This window comes from Lineus longissimus, chromosome 4 (genome assembly GCF_910592395.1).
Source record: "Lineus longissimus chromosome 4, tnLinLong1.2, whole genome shotgun sequence".
Classification (NCBI taxonomy): Eukaryota; Metazoa; Nemertea; class Pilidiophora; order Heteronemertea; family Lineidae; genus Lineus; species Lineus longissimus.
This window is the reverse complement of record NC_088311.1, coordinates 15,408,646-15,425,282: the sequence shown is the minus strand read 5'-3', so window position 1 is coordinate 15,425,282 and position 16,637 is coordinate 15,408,646. Positions and strand designations below refer to the sequence as shown.

Here is a 16,637-nt window from a genome sequence, read left to right as displayed (position 1 = left end):
ATTATAGGGCCAGAAGTGGAAACATAAAAATTGTGAAATCTCTCTTATGAGTGACTCCTTTTCGATAAAATTTTTATTGTAGGTTCCCCTTGCAAGGATACATCACATATTATATGGTTTTTGATTTACCCACTTTTCAAGGTCACAGAGGTCAAAAGGTGTAAATTGGCCGTTTGAGTGTAACTATGGCACGTTTCTTAACCGCTAAAGCTATCAACTTGAAACTTGGTACACATGACTTCCTACATCATCATGTAACCTCGGGCACCAAATTTCAATCCGTTCTGATTCTCAAATTGGCCACCAGGAGGCCAAAACTAAAAAAGGTAAAAAGTGCAATATCTCGCTTATTAGTGACTTGTTTTTTCGATGATATATTTATGGTAGGTACTCCAAGCAATGATATATCAGTTTATCACATGTCATAGGGCCTACCGACTTTGGTTTAACCTACTATACATGTTGCATGTTTCTTAACCAGGATGAATTCCTAACCACCAATCCTATCTATACGGTGACCACAATGGCCCCTGGCCGTTTCATTTCCAGAAATGCTGGAGTCCACATCTCTCGAAGAAAAGCTATGGGAACAGAGGCAGCTTTGCATCACACTACCATGTTCTCGAGGACAGATGGTGTGAAAGGTAAACCTGTCAAAGACAAAGAAGAAGAAGAAGACAAAGCAACATCGTTTTCTGACTTCATTTCCTGTATCTTATCACTAAGCTCCTCTCTGTTTCAGAGCCCCAGTTCCCCGCATTGCTCAGACAGTGGATCAACCTTCCAAAATTCTTCATGTTGACGTCTCGGTCAACGACCTCATCATACTTGACTTCGATGCATTAATGCCATTCAGACATTTGAGGAGTTTAGATGCATCCCTCAATAGAATTGAGCAGTAAGTGTCATATTTTCCAATTAGGTTTGTACATGTTATTAGACCATATCCACACTCCGTGGATATGGTCTATTGTTTTTACTCAGCCGTGACCCACTTTCCGAGCCCGGTGGTTTTTGACATATTTCTCTTAAAATGCAAAAGGCTGTCATTCGGCTGTAGGATTCATTACAACCAGCTATTATAACGATCTTGTGGGGATCTGGTTAGGATCCCACAGACGGAGAAAGTCAGAGCTCAAACTGAAACAACTTTATTGACTGAAACGCCATGCTAACAGTGATTACAAATTGTTCGTCCAGGTGGCAGCACCTTACAGACTAGATTACTTAATGGGAGATACAAGGTATTGGTTAACTCTTACAACTACAAATAAAGAAACATGACAGCTATCATCAAAAATCTGTCGAAGTCTCCCATTGGATCTTTATATCACTCAATAATAGGCCATTTTTAGTGAATATTGCTGATTCAGTGCCGTGCCAGTGAGTGCGCATGCCTACCGCGATATTACCGATTGAAAAACTGCCCTCAACCTAAGATTGACCCGGCAGCCACGAGCGGGATGGAAATGCCATTTCTCTGAAACTTCTCATTCTCATTATCTCAACCTACCTTGAAGCAGTTACCGTGGTTTATGCACTGTATAATGTATGCATATTTGCGGCCTGCCGACACAGAGTTCCCGTTCTGAGAGTGTACATAATTTATGGTGTCTATATACAGCATGATTTGTCAGTGTAATTTGCAGGGCTTCGTACTTGTACGTAAATTATGTCTTTTGTACGTACATGTATTGCCGATTCGATGTTTGTACGACACCGCAGTGTCTGTCGTCCATCGTCATCATTCGTCGTTCTCCTATTTTAAAAACAGTGGCACGTTTCTTAACCGCAAGGGCTATGGACTCAAAACTTTGTATGCATGACCCCCTAGGTCAGATGACCTTTGACACTGAATTTCGGTCCGGTCTGATTCTTGACTTCGCCACCAAGGGGGCAAAACTGAAAACATAAATAGTGTGATATCTCACTTATAAGTGATTTGTTTTTGATGAAATTTTTATGGTAGGTACTCCTAGCAAGGATATATCACATATCATACGTGTTTTTGATTTGACGTACTTTTCAAGGTCACAGATGTCAAATGGCGTTAATTTGCCGTTTGAGTGTAACTGTGGTACGTTTCTTAACTGGTAGGGCTATGAGCTTGGAAGTCTTAATGCATGACCCCCTAGGTCAGATGACCTCTGACAGCCAATTTTGGTCTGATCTGATTCTTGACTTGGCCACCAGGGGGCCAAAACTGAAAACACAAAAAGTGTGATATCTCACTTATTAGTGATTAGTTTTTGATGACATTTTTATGGTAGGTACTCCCACCCAGGATACATCACATATCTTAGAGGTTTTCGATTTGACCCTTTTTTTCAAGGTCATAGAGGTCAAATGGCGTAAATTGGCCGTTTGAGGCACGTTTCGTAACTGCTAGGGCTATGGGCTTGAAACTTTGTCAAAAGACCTAGTAGGTCAGGTTACCTCTGACACTGAATTTTGGTCTGATCTCTTTCTCGACTTGGACACCAGGGGGCAAAAAGGGAAAGGGGTGAAAACCTAGAAAGTCTGATATCTCGCTCATTAGTGATTCGTATTCGATAAAGTTGTTATGGTTGGTACTCCCAGCAAGGATACATATTATACAGGTTTTTGATTTGACATACTTTTCAAGGTCATAGAGGTCAAATGCCATGAATTTGCTGTTTAGCGGCCTAACTGGCATGTTACTTAACTGCAATGACAGGTGAAGTGCCCTATGATTAGGATACAGATGCTATTAGTACCTCGGAGTCTTCCTCGGTCATATCTCAAGAAACGTTCATTGTGAATTAAGTCGTGACCTATGCCGGTGAGCACAATGGCCCCTGGCCTTTTCATTTAAAGATGTCACAGATAAAATAAGATATTTGAAAGCGGTTTCAGCAGAGTATGGTTTATTTAGTTGGTTATATATCTGTTGTATTTTGATGCACCTAATTCCATCCCTTCATTATGTAACAAACATTTCAAAAAGGTCAAAAATTCACTTTTTTTATTTCATGTGCCTTTTCAAAAATTCTCAAATGACCATCATTTTTTGGCACTTGCAATTCTATAGAGTGTGTTCGATAGTCATGACAAATGCACATTTTTGCTTAGGATTTTTATGTTATTTTTTCAATCTCTTCCATAACCTTTGATAAAGACCCCCAATCCTTCATGTTTGAGCTGAGTTGGCCATGAAGACACTGACTGACTGCATTGCTGACTATGAGGGGTGTTCTCAAAGGTCACCAGCTGTCTGAAAAAAACAATTACCTGTAGTGAGCTAAAACTAATCTTCAAAATGAAAGAATTTAGCAGGAATGTTCTAGTATTGAAAGCAAAAAACCTTTGTTGCATCATAGTTCACCCATACATTGTGAAAAAGAACGAAAATAAAATAAAATAAAAAAGTTACTTTTCTGATATTTTTTAAATTGCCTGTTTAGTGTTACATAATGAAGAGACAAGATTAGCTGGGTCCAAATACAACAGATACATAACCAACTAGATATTCCAGTCTCTGCTGAAAACCGCATTCAATTATCTTATTCTATCTCCGTGATATTAAAAAAAAACTGTGGACATTGACTTTCTGGAAGGACTGTACATGTAGACTGTCCTGGTGAACTTTAGGAGGACTTTGATAATATTCAAGTGTTCTGTTATTGTTCTTGTCTATAGGGTGAGCACAATGGTCCCTGGCCGTTTCATTTTATCGGCACATTTCTCAATCAGAATTCAGATGAACGTTTTTGCAAATATTTTTATGGTAAGTACTCCAAGCAAGGATACATCACATGCCATATGAGTTTTTGATTTGACCTACTTTTCAAGGTCAGAGAGGTTCAATAAGATTCTCGACTTGGCAACCAGGGGGCCAAAACTGAAAAGGTAAAAAGTGCAATATTTCGTTTATTAGTGACTTGTTTTCAATGATATTTTCATGGAAGGTACTCCAAGCAAGGAAACATCACATGTCATGCTGATTTTGATTCGACCCATATACTATACGTGTAGCTTGTTTCTGAACCAGAATGAATACGTAACCACGAAATATCTATACGGTGAGCAGAATGGCCCCTAGCCTTTTTATTTCAGTGGTCTAGGACATGTGATTAATTTTAGGAGGTGTCCTAATGATTTTAGCCTACTTCAAATGGTTCAACTTTGATTTTCATTCAAATTTCCATTCAATCCATGACTGCAGTTAAAAGGCATTTAAGCAAACATGCTCCTTCGTGTTACATGTATGGAATAATTAACTTTGGCATGTACAACCTTTATATCTTACAGTTATGCAAATACAGATTTCTTTGATTCAATATGGCTTAAAATACGTGTACATGTTTGTTTTTCAGCACCCTTGGCCTTGAAGTCTGCACGCATCTACGCTTCCTGAATCTGGCACATAACTTCATCCGGAAAATTGAGGGAATATCAGGTTGTGTGCAACTGTATGAAGTCCATTTTAGCATGAATCAGATAGAGAGGATTACTAACATGCCAACATTAGACTTTTTGACTATCTTATATCTGGACCACAACCAACTGGATTCACTTAATGGTATCCAGGCCCTTCTAAACCTACAGGAACTCTACATCCAGAAGAATAGACTTGTAAGTACTCCTTCTCTCTCTACAAAGTTTTTGATGGGCTCTATCAAAAGAGGATGAATGTAAAATTTCCTTTTGCACTTCTTCTAGGAGGATTATTGGCTCATCAGTACAGTGAGTCGTCTGTCGTTGTGGCCGTCATCGTTATCGTCGTCGTCCGGCGTATCTTATTTCAAAAACAGTGGCAAATTACGTTTCTAGATTTCTGTAGATTTTGTTTTATCCTCCCTCAAGATCGTCAGCCTAATCCCTCAACCCCAAACCATAGCAAGGAAGCTGTTCCCTCTCTATTACATATATATATATAACTACTCAAACAGAGGGCAGCAGGGTTTAACACCTCCTTTTGGTTGATGATATCGGTTACTGTTGCTTTGTGTGATCACTACATAATCAGAGGTGAATAAATATCATATAAACAAGCCTCATTCTTGTGTCACCCCAGGTAGAGATTAATTACTGTATATATACTATGCTAAATATATCATTGATTAGTGTAGCTAGGATTACTCTGACTGGAAGGAAACATGGTAAATTTTTAGCTCACCTCTGAGGAGTGGTTGTCGTTGTCGTCGTTCGTTAGTAGAACGCGTTTCGTCACCGCTAGGGCGAGGTGGCTAAATTTGGTGTGATGGTAGCTTTGGGCAATATACCGAGATATTTTTCTTTTTCGCGATATAACCTTCTTTCTGGCTTCCAGGCGGGCATCTTGAAAATTGTTTTTTTGCCTTTTTGAAGCTTATGGTTGTGTGTGGAGTGACAAAATATCTATGGTGGGTGTATCTGATAAGGTTAAATGACATATCACCTACTTTTCAAGGTCACAGAGGTAAAAGTTCATTAAGTCACCGATAGGTGGCACGTTTTGTTTCTATTTGAGCTAGAAGGTTGTAAACTTTTGAGGACATATATCTAGGGACCCTCTATGCTACCCAAAAAAGTTGTCCCACTCGGACTTCAAATATTGCCACCAGGCGGCCATCTTGAAAATCAAACAAGGTCAGATTGCAACTAAATTTCATGTGATTGTATATCTACAACATCCCTGATTTTCAGTCAAATCCATCTACCAATGTGGCCGCCAGGCGGCCATCTTGAAAATTAAACAAAGTCCTATTACTCCAAAACTAATGATCGGATTGCAACCAAACTTCATGTGATAATGTATCTATGTATCGTTATCAATTAATTAATTTTCAGTTAAATCCCATGACATATATGGCCGCCTTGCCGCCATCTTGGTCATTCTTCAATAACCCTGAAATTCAGTCAACTTTATAACCAAAATGCTATACTTTGATGGTACCGGTAATTTTCTTTTGTGCCATTGAGCCGAGAAGAATAATATTATTCAATGGAATCAAAACTGGTGAAACTAGCCAGAGACTGTTCTCCCCTTTCCACTGCAAATGACATGCATTACCCGAGGTGAGCACATTTTCCGTTGACCATTTCATTGAAAATAGTGGCTTTGATGAACAGAAATTTTACAAAGATTTTAATAGTGTTTTTAGCTCAGCTGACTAAGTCAGCCGAGCTTGTCAAATAAGTTGTTCAGTGGCGTCCGTCTGTCCATCCATCCATCCATCCATCCATCCATCCATCCGTCCGTCCATCCGTTAAACCCATGGTGCACATTTTGTAACCGTAAGACCTAGAGACTTCAATTTTGCATTTCTGGATACTTCAAACTACTGGTCAAACTCTACTTTCAAAACAAAATTTGTCGCCATTCGACCTACTTCCTGCGAGCGAGAGTGCATGAAGGAAACTGGCCTATATCGGCCTAGGAGCAGCAGAATTAGTCGAAATATGCTCTAATATTAAGATAAAATTCTTGAAAATCTATTTTATTGAGAAAAAGTTCAAAATTTTAACAGGAGAGGGCGCTACCTGCCTTTTAATTATTTCTGCCGATTCAAATTCTCGCCCGATGACGTCAGCCATCAATGAAGTCTCCTATTCGCCAGTTCTCAAAACATGGCAGCTACACAACAAAAGCAGCAGCTCCAGGAATAAATCACTGTTCACTTCAGCTTCGTAATCGATTGTACCCCCACTTTATTGTGTTTTGTGTGGTGTTCCTATTCAATCAACGATGTAAGGCCTTATTATGTTGGTTTTAATTGAGAAGGTGCATTATAAGCGGCCTACAAAATACCGAAGCGGAGACAAAATGGCGGCATGTTGTTTACGCTATGTGCAATAATCTTGGAGCTCAATGACACTCAAGTACCCAATTTTCTGCCTAAAAAGTAGTCTGGTAGGCGATATTATCACTAGTTCCTTTCAGTGGTAGTCATAAGGTCTTTAGGGACTACTTTCAGAAATTAGTTCTTGAAAATTTGGCCACATTTCTGTGAAAACGATATCGGAAGTGCATGCTCTGTTCGCGATGACATCACCGATGTATTTTGAAGTGGAGAATTCCCACAGTATGTGCAGTGAATCGGCATGATTCTGTTCGCCTATTATGTTTTAGTTCTACGATTCTTTCATGAGTAAAAAGTAGACATTCTAAGCAATACAATAATGTCACTCCCATAAAAATTGATTGGAAATTGAGGGAGCTACGGCATTCTGTTCGGCAACTGGCAGCGCTGAAAAAATACATTGCATACTGTACAATACCAAATGGCACATTTTAAAAAGCGCTCATAGGACAACGTAGGGAATCACCAGAAATGACGTCATCGCTGGTCTAAATAGAAAACTACGGTGGCGCAGTAGAGCACAAGAAAAGGTTTAGCATTAACTTCGTCATGCAAGCTTCAGCAACAAAACGATTTCTCATGAATGATTTATTTGATCATCATCAGCTTGTTTCCCCTGATAGATAAAAAAATGATTTACAATTTCCATCAAAGTTTTCTATTTTGTGTATAGTCACATGTTATTTAACTGGCAAGGAGCCAAGCAGTTTTGAATATTCGCGGGAAAATACTTCGTACTTGTAAACGAGGCTATGACAATGAGTATCCTCATTCATGGCATAAACTTCATGTTTCGGTAAAATATTTTCATACGATGATTTCACCCGAATTATGGTCAGGATTGAGGAATGAACAGTGGCATAATTATGTCAACCAAAAACATTGGTACCGTAGTGAACGCAAAAGGATATCAAATACCATGGAGCATGCCATTTTCATGCATAATGAACGAAACACCGGGAAGATATTAATGATATTAACTCAGCTGAGCGCCAGGCCCTTGGGCCTCTTGTTTGTTCTTAGGACGCTTTAAGTTTGGGTCAATTTCGTTAGAACTTTGACAGAATGATTATTAGGTATGTGACACCATGTCCATGAATATATGAGCAGTTAGTGCAGTGAAATGTCTCATCTTACGAAAAAAGACGATTTGTAAGCACTCACTTCGCATTAATCTGCAGAATATAGTGTTTCAATATTGTTCAAATACTTGCCTCAATTTTGTTGAAACCACTGTCAGATTGATGACTGTGATTGCCTGAACAAGTATGTATATGCTATTTTGCCTAGATTTGTGCAGATCATTTATCTTTGTTAAAAAATGGTTATATAAACCCCACTTTCACAAAGAAACCTAAAAAACTAGTGAAATGTCACAAACTTTATGTTCTGAAGGAGGCTTTGTGTTTGGGCTAATTTTGTTCAAACTTCACCTAGACTGACTGGTGGTTAGGTTTGTGTGAACATCAATATATGGGCAGTTATAGTAGTGAAATGTGTAATACTTAAAAAAAGAGGATTTGTGAACATTCTCTTTTTTATTTATCATTTTACAGTTCCAAAATATTGTGCACTACATACTGTAGAACGGAAAAATAACGCGAATTTCACGAGTATGTCAGGCTCGCCAAAATATTCAGCAGCAAAAATCTCTTGCTTTTAGCTTAAAATCCATGTCATTGTTGCCATGTTTCCACAGAGACACTGCATACAGCTTTGCCCAACATGCGTGTAGGTCTATACCCCGCGCAATTAGCATAATTACACCTCTTGAACAACTTTTGCTTAATTATTGCTCATATTGTCTGCTTATAGGCTTAATTACTCGACACTCTTAACAATGAAATTGTGTATGTAATATAAGCGACATTTACACTACAGTCCCCATACACTAAGAGCTTGTCTAGAGTCAAAATATACAGTTTAAATTTTCTTTGAAAAAAATTCTTCACGCCGCGAATATGCCCATCCTGAGGCATTCACCACAATTTTATGCTGCAAATATTTTCTGTTCTACAGTAACAACTCAGCGTGGCAACTGAACGCGTTTGTGTGATCAGTCTGGATGCGCAAAACACTGCGACTTGCTCGAGGAGGGGGTACGCTAACTGATCGGCATAGCCGCAGCGATTCATCAAACGATGAGAACCAGACAAGATCGTCAAAAATGCCTTACTTTTATAACTCTAAAATCGTTATTCTTCAGTCAATTTCAAAATTTAACTTTTTAGCTCACCTCTTAGCAGAGGTGAGCTTATCCCATACCGTGGCGTCCGTCGTCGTCGTCGTCGTCGTCGTCGTCGTCGTCCGTCGTCCGTTAGCAGGGCACGTTTCGTAACTGTTAGAGCTATTGAGTTGAAACTTGGTACACATGTACCCTTATGTAATGACACCTGGGAGACCAAGTTTCGGTCCGATTCGTTTCATGGTTTGGCCACCAGGGGGCCAAACGTTAAAAGTGAAAATATGCAATATCTCCCTTAATAGTAGTCGGGAAATTTTGAAAAAAATATGGTAGGTACTTCTAGCAAAGGTGCATCATATATCCTCTGGGTTTTTGATTTGACCTCCTTTTCAAGGTCACAGAGGTCAAATGGTGTAAATTAGCCGTTAGGATGTAACGATGGCACGTTTCTAAACTGCAATGACTATTGATACCAAATTTGGTACACATTTACCCCTTAGTCAGGTGATCTCAGGGACCAAAGTTTGGTCCAATATGATTCACCACTTGACCACCAGGGGGCAAAATCCAAAAACCTTAAAAATGTGATTATTCCTTAACTTCTTGCCCGATTGCCACCAATTTGATATCATGGGTACATCTAACCACCATACAGTATATGTCACACAGGTTTTTAATTTGACCTTCTTGTCAAGGTCACAGAGGTCAAATGGCGTAAATTCGCCGTCAGGCCGTAACTATGGCATGTTTCTTAACTGCAATGACTATTGATCACAAATTAAGTACACATGTACCCCTTGGTCAGGTGATCTCAGGTACCGAAGTTTGGTGCGATCTGATTTGCCGTTTGGCCTCCAGGGAGGGGGTCAAATCCTAAATTCTTATTCCTAGTAATGACTTGCCCGATTGGCACCAATTTTATATCATAGGTACATCTAATTCTAACATCCATTCAATGTGTCACCCGGGTCTTCTTTGATTTGACCTACTTTTCAAGGTCACAGAGGTCGAATGTACTGTAAATTGGCCATTTTGGGGAAATTGTAATTGCTTGGACCTACATCAAACCTAACACTACATGACACAAGACCATGCTCTTTATCCATCTTTCCTCCACATGAGGTGAGCACAATGGCCCTGGCCATTTCATTGTGATAGAGATATATTTGTTGGTGAGAACTGTCTCGTCCTCAACAGTGACGCTGCACAATATTTCATCTTTCATTTCTTTAGTGGGGAGGAAATATTCCCGAGATACATAAACTGAACGGCTAATCCCTAGGGTAATCAGGCCAATCTTCATAAAACGGACCCACCAAAAGGGCTAAAACTGGGGGTCCATATGGAAAAATCATCAAGGGCAGAGAAACGTAATGCACTTTTCTTAACCGCTCTGCCAGTTTATCAACTTGCAACTCTGTACACATGACCCCCATGTCAGATGACCTCTGACACTGAATTTCGGTCTAAATCTCAACTTGGCGACCAGAGGGCTAAAAACAGCTAAAAACCTAAAAAGTGTGATATCTCGCTTATCGGTGCTTTGATTTTTCAAAAACAGGAACACGTTTCTTAACGGCTAAAGCTAAGAACTTGAAACTTTGTACACAGGACCCCGCTAGGTCACGTGACCTCTGACACGAATTTTGGTCCGATTTGATTCTTAACTTGGCCACCAGAGGGCCAGAAGTTGAAACCTATAAAGTGTGATATCTCTCTTATTTGCGACTTGTTTTCGATGAAATTTTTATGGTAGGTTCTCCTAGCAAGGATACATCACATATCGTGCAGGTTTTTGAGTTAACCTAATTTTCAAGGTGACAGAGGTCAAATTGCGTAAATTGGCCGTTTGAGTGAAACTATGGCATGTTTCTTAACCACTAAAGCTATGAACTTGAAATTTTGTACACATTACTCCCTACGTCATAAAACCGCCGACACCGAATTTCGGTCTGATCTGATTTGTGACCTGGGCACCAGGGGGCCAAAACTAAAAAAGGTAAAAGTTCAATATCTCACATGTTGGTGACTTGTTTTCGATAATATCTTTATGGTAGGTTCTCCTAGCAAGGATACATCACATATCTTACAGGTTTTTGATATGACCTCATTTTCAAGGTCACAGAGGTCAAATGGCATGTTTCGTAACCGCTTAAGCTTGAAATTTGGTACACATGACTCCCTCTGTCGTGTAACCTCTGACACCTAATATTTATCCGATTTGATTCTTGACTTGGCCACCAGGAAGCCAGAACTAAAAGAGGTAAAAAGTGCAATATCTTGCTTATAAGTGACTTTTTTTTGAATATTTATTTACAGTAGGTACTCTTAGCAATGATTCATCATATGTCATACTGACTTTGGATTGACTTATATACTATACATGCAGCATGTTTCCTAACCAGGATGAATTCCTAACCACCAAATATCTATACGGTGAGTACAATGGCCCCTGGCCGTTTAATTGCTCCCATTCAGTGTTGTAAAATAATTCAGATACAAAATGTCGCCAAATGCCATTTCGAAAAAAATAGATCAGTAAATATATGCTGAAATGAAGCCGACATTACAATCAAACTTTGAACCCCAAGTGAAAGGACTAGATCAATTTGATTGGATGAAAATTGTCATGGTTTCTGAGGGTCACCTCAACCGCAGTGATGGTTATATCGAAGCAGCACTTTACCTGATGGCTGTTCAGCCAGAACTTTCTAAATCACCACTAAGTATGACCAGACGTGTTCTTTCTCTGCCTCTATTCCTCTAATAATTTGAGACAGTGGATCTTGACATTTAATTTCAGAAGTTTGTTTGTTATGTAAGGAATCCTTGTAATGGCTTGAAATTTCTTTGGGGTGATGGGCAGGGGTTAGTGTTGTTGCTCTCGTTGAATTTGGCCTGGATCTGATATCCTGTAGACTGTTGTATGGCTGCCAGGTGCTGGCTTTCTTTGAATTTGCATTCTGGTCTGTAACCGCACAGCGAGTCACCTGTCATAAGCTTGACATTTCTGAGGCATGATGGGGATGGGTTTGAGAGGTGCCCTGTCAATTTGCCCCGATCTGATATTCTGTAGATATTTCAGACCTTTCATTGACTGCAAGCTGCCGAATGAGTGACTTGTTGGGCTTCAATTTTCACGGGCATGATGGGTTGGGGTAGGGGAGGTCCCCTAGTGCAGCTATTTTGTATTTCGCATTCCACTCTTAACTACAGAGGGAGACATGTGATACGCTTCAATTTTCTGTGGCATGATGGGGTGAACTGGTAAAGAGGCCCAATCAATTTTGGTCTCCATCCTATGTTCAATTCAATATGGCTTCAAGGCGGTGATTTCACATTGTGACTGTAACTGCTAAACTAGTTGCCTGATGGCTACCAGTTTCCTGTTGCTTGATGGAGTGGATTAGGAGAGCTGCACCTGTCCTACTCACATAGGCCCCCTGTAAAATTTCCCTTGCACTGCAGTGAAATTTGTAACGATAATAATTTGATAATGCAACAATAAATAATAGTATTGACAACAACTAATGATTTCAAAATAACATCATCCTAAGTTCTGTGCTTGTTTGATCGGATAAGCTACCCTTTTGTTACCTTGTTTTTATTAGGCATGAGCCATAATGTCTCTGAATATTACAAAATGCAGTATACTGTGAGTGTGAGCCCAGGTATTCAAGATGAGCCACTTGAATCAGTGCTGAGTTTCAGTGGCTATCATAAACTTTCATTAACAGAAATTGCCATTATATTGTATCAACGATTGATCTTGTGTACACTTTCAGCAAACTCTTGTCCATCTGACGGGTTGTATTCAGCTACAGAGTATCAATGCATCAGAAAACAGGTTGTTCGATCTGAGGGAGACCAGTGAAACACTGAGGGTTTTGAAGAAGTTAGAACATCTAATGTTGTTGGTAAGTCATCATCATTTTGTGTAGCAATTGTGCCATATATAGTGAACATCCAAACACAGAGAAGGGGTCAACCCATCCCCCAATGTTGGCAACTGATGGTTCATTTTCCGTCCATGCTTCAAAACACCAAAAACATAAATGGAAATGATAAATTTTCGAACACAATTGAAAAGAACATTGTACACTTGGGCTCATGTAAGTTGTGCTCAATATTTGTGAATTATAATTAAGTCTCTTACTTCTGGAGCGATTGTTTATTAGCTCAGCTGATAAAGGTCAGCAGAGCTTATAATAGGTTTTTCGCTTTCCGCCCCATAATTCGAGAACCGATTAAGTGACAGACCTGAAACTTCTGTGGTGTGATGACCTAGTGGGAGGGAGGTTCCCTATCGATTTTGAGCCTGACGCGAAACCCAACATGGCCGCTAAGCCGCCATCTTTGTTTTCACATTCCGCCCATTAACTCTAGTACCGAGTGAGTGACATACCTGATACTTCTGTGGTGTGATGACCTCGGATAGGCGAGGTGCCCTATTGATTTTGGACCTGACCCAGAATCCAACATGCCCGCCCAAACGCCACATTTGTTTCCGCTTTCCATGCCATAACTGGAGAACTGAGTGAGTGACCTGAAGCTTCTATGATGTCATGGCCTACTGACGAGGAGTTTTCCTATCGATTTATGATCAGACATGAAATCCAGTTTGGCTGCCATCTAGTTTTGACTCGAACTCTAAAAGTGTCATTGATAGTGCCACATTTCGTCAAATTAAAATGTCAATTTAACCTCCATGTATCATTTCATCTACCATGTCTACCACTCAATCATTCCCAGTTGAGCACAATGTCCCCAGGACAATTCATTTTGACAGTGGCACTGGTCATGATTTATGATGAAATACACAAAGGATAGCTACGATGTTGGAATCGCAAGATATTTTCAACAAGTTCCAAGCAGAAATCAGGCGAAAAACAAAGGATAGCTACGACAGTAACAGAATCGAGGTTGAAAGTGACCTACAAGGTACTTTCAGAGTAAGCAAGGTTATTGAATTCGTGGTTTTTTTGGTTTTCAGAAAAACCCAATAGGTGGTCATGATCAATATAAGAGAGTTATGGTTGAATCAACAACCATTACCTTCCTCGATGGAGAAAATGTTCGTCCTCAAAATATTAATGTGAGTATGTTACCAGTGTGGGGATTGGAACATTGTCAGCAAGTCACTGTCCACTATGGTTACAACAGTGCTATAGCAGAAGATAATAGCAAATTCCACAGCAAATAATTCCTGTTCTATGGCACTTGACATGGATTTGCTGGTAGTCATTTCTAGATGATAACTTAAAGACATCTGTTACATGTAGAAGGTTTATTATTGATGTAGCTGTCTTGAATAAGTAGAAAAAGCAGTATTTTTGAAGACATTTGCCTTATTCGGGGTACAAAAAGCGCTTATTTCTCCCATATCTGCCTAAGTTGTGAAGATTATTGGCTGCATGTGCTGTGTTGTGTAACATATACACCAGAATAGGATGATATGAAAACAAGCACTAGGCTAGAAGTGTTCTATAAAGTGTCGTAAAATGCAATAAAAGAAGGCAGACTGTCCACTATGGTTACATGTGTGACTGTCATGACTGTACAAGTGTTAAAATCATTTTTAACCAGGTTTTCGAAGAAATACCTGGTTATTAAATTACCGAAAGTGCCGGGTGGTCGGGCGGTCGGGCGGTCAGGCGGTCGGGCGGTCGGGCGGTCGCTGTTCACTTGTGACACTGATTACTTTAAAACGACTGGAGATTTTCTGTTGAATCTTTTTTTGTATACTGCTGGTAAGTAGACGTTGGTTCCTTTCGAAATCCAACTCGATTTTATTCATGGTTTAGCCACCAGAGGGCGCTTTGTGAAAAAACAAAATCTACCATAAGTCCCTTTGTAAGGGTGGGTTTCTCACCAGATTTTTATGGTAGGCTTTACAGGTGATGGCACACGATATATCACACAATTTTTTTATTTCATAAATTTTTTAGTCCTATAGGTGGCGTGTTATGAAAAACTCGTATTGATTCTCGTCACACTGATAACTTTGAAACGACTGGAGATTTTCTTTTGATTTTCCCTTTTAGCCATTGACACCCTTTAGAACTCCTGAACAGACCAAGTGTGGGTTCCGCAGGATGAGCGGTTTGGCCACTAGGTGGCACAGAGCGAAATTTTCCAAAAACTGTTCCAGAAGCTGATTTCTCCCAATTCTTTAAGTTGGGGATCATGAAACAAATCTGATCATAGAGAGCAAAGCTTTCTCTTTCATTATCAATAAGCGTAGTTCATGAATTTTGCACCAGGTGGTGTTACTAGCGCAATTTAGTGAGCACCCCATCGTGGGGCATTTTAAATTTTGCGCGAGTTATCCCACGTGCAGTCCCACGTGAAGCCAACGTCACGTCTCGGAGTCTGCGCAGTTCAGAAGCAAGGAGACAATGCCGGAGAACGCTTCGTGTCTAGCTATTATACGCAGATACAAGAGGTAAGTTCTCATCGAATTCACAACTTCATGGGCGATTTTGGCTGCCTGTGTTATTGCAGGTATTGATGAAACATTAGGGAAGGCTTGGATTGTTCAATTGATTGAGATTGATTTGAGAAATATTTTGTCGACGATCGTTGAAAGATGATCCAAAATGCAGCTTGGTCTAACGACGTACGGTAACTCAACTGCGTAGTTGCATTCCGGCTTTTTAGGTGGTCAAAACTTGTGCAGATCTGCAATTTAAAATCTAGGGGGTGGGGGGAGGTGGGGGCGAGATGGGTCTTTAGTTCATGTCTTCTCAGTTCCCAGAAGTGTCCGATTTCATAGAAATCGCGGCTTAAATTGACGACGCCGATCCAGAGTTGTAGAACGCTTTTCACGGGTCTCGATGAATAATTTATGCGTCATACTTCTTTAAACCAATGAAATAAAAGCCCGCGTAAAAATGTTGTCAATGGGATTCCTTATTTGGTCACGCTACTCATTCATGTAGGAAGACAGTTGCCGGCTTGAACCGAGATCGTATGGTAGGCCTACCCGTTCTTTGTTTTTACTGTTCCGTTAGCACCTATTTTCACACGAATAAAAGTAAGATATGGATTAAATCTGGACATCATATAAAGGCCATACCAATGACTTTTTTCAATGTTTCTTGTCACAGTCAGTTACAAGGCCATACCAATGATATTTTTTATTATTTCTTGTCCCAGTCATGTTAGAATCCATGGCCCTTGGGCACAGCAATAGATATTGGTGTCTTGTTCTTACCATTGCACATAAGGCCATACCAATGAATGTGTTTTATTGTTTCTTGTCCCAGTCAGTTAGAATCCATTAGTCCTTTGGTCACATCAATGGATATTGGTTTCTTGTCCCTACCATAGCAGATAAGGCCATACCAATGATATTTTTTTATTGTTTCTTGTCCCAGTCATGTTAGAATCCATGGCCCTTGGGAACAGCAATAGATATTGGTGTCTTGTCCTTACCATTGCACATAAGGCCATACCAATGAATGTTTTTAGCTCAGCTGACAAAGTCAGCGGAGCTAGTCAAATAGCTATTCGATTGGTGTCCGTCCTTCCTTCCATCCATCCTGCCATCCTTCCATCTAGCCATCTGTAGACAAAGTTGGGCATTTTGTAAACATACAACCGAGGCACTTCAAATCTAGTCTTGCTTATAAACACCGCAGAAA

The 16,637-nt window shown here is 39.9% G+C and overlaps 1 protein-coding gene across 3 annotated transcripts in view; it reads left to right on the top strand.

Moving 5' to 3' along the window:
* The window catches only part of LOC135486865 (protein phosphatase 1 regulatory subunit pprA-like), a 92,748-nt gene that overhangs the window by 10,314 nt on the left and 65,797 nt on the right, over positions 1–16,637 (top strand). For all 3 annotated transcript variants that reach the window (XR_010446750.1, XM_064769978.1, XM_064769977.1), the window contains exons 3-6: positions 743–898; positions 4,338–4,596; positions 12,777–12,908; positions 13,985–14,086. Coding sequence is in view for 2 of the 3 variants with exons in the window: in XM_064769978.1 (XP_064626048.1) it covers positions 743–898; positions 4,338–4,596; positions 12,777–12,908; positions 13,985–14,086 (649 nt within the window). In the remaining variant the exon portion in view is untranslated. The remainder of the gene's footprint in view (positions 1–742; positions 899–4,337; positions 4,597–12,776; positions 12,909–13,984; positions 14,087–16,637) is intronic.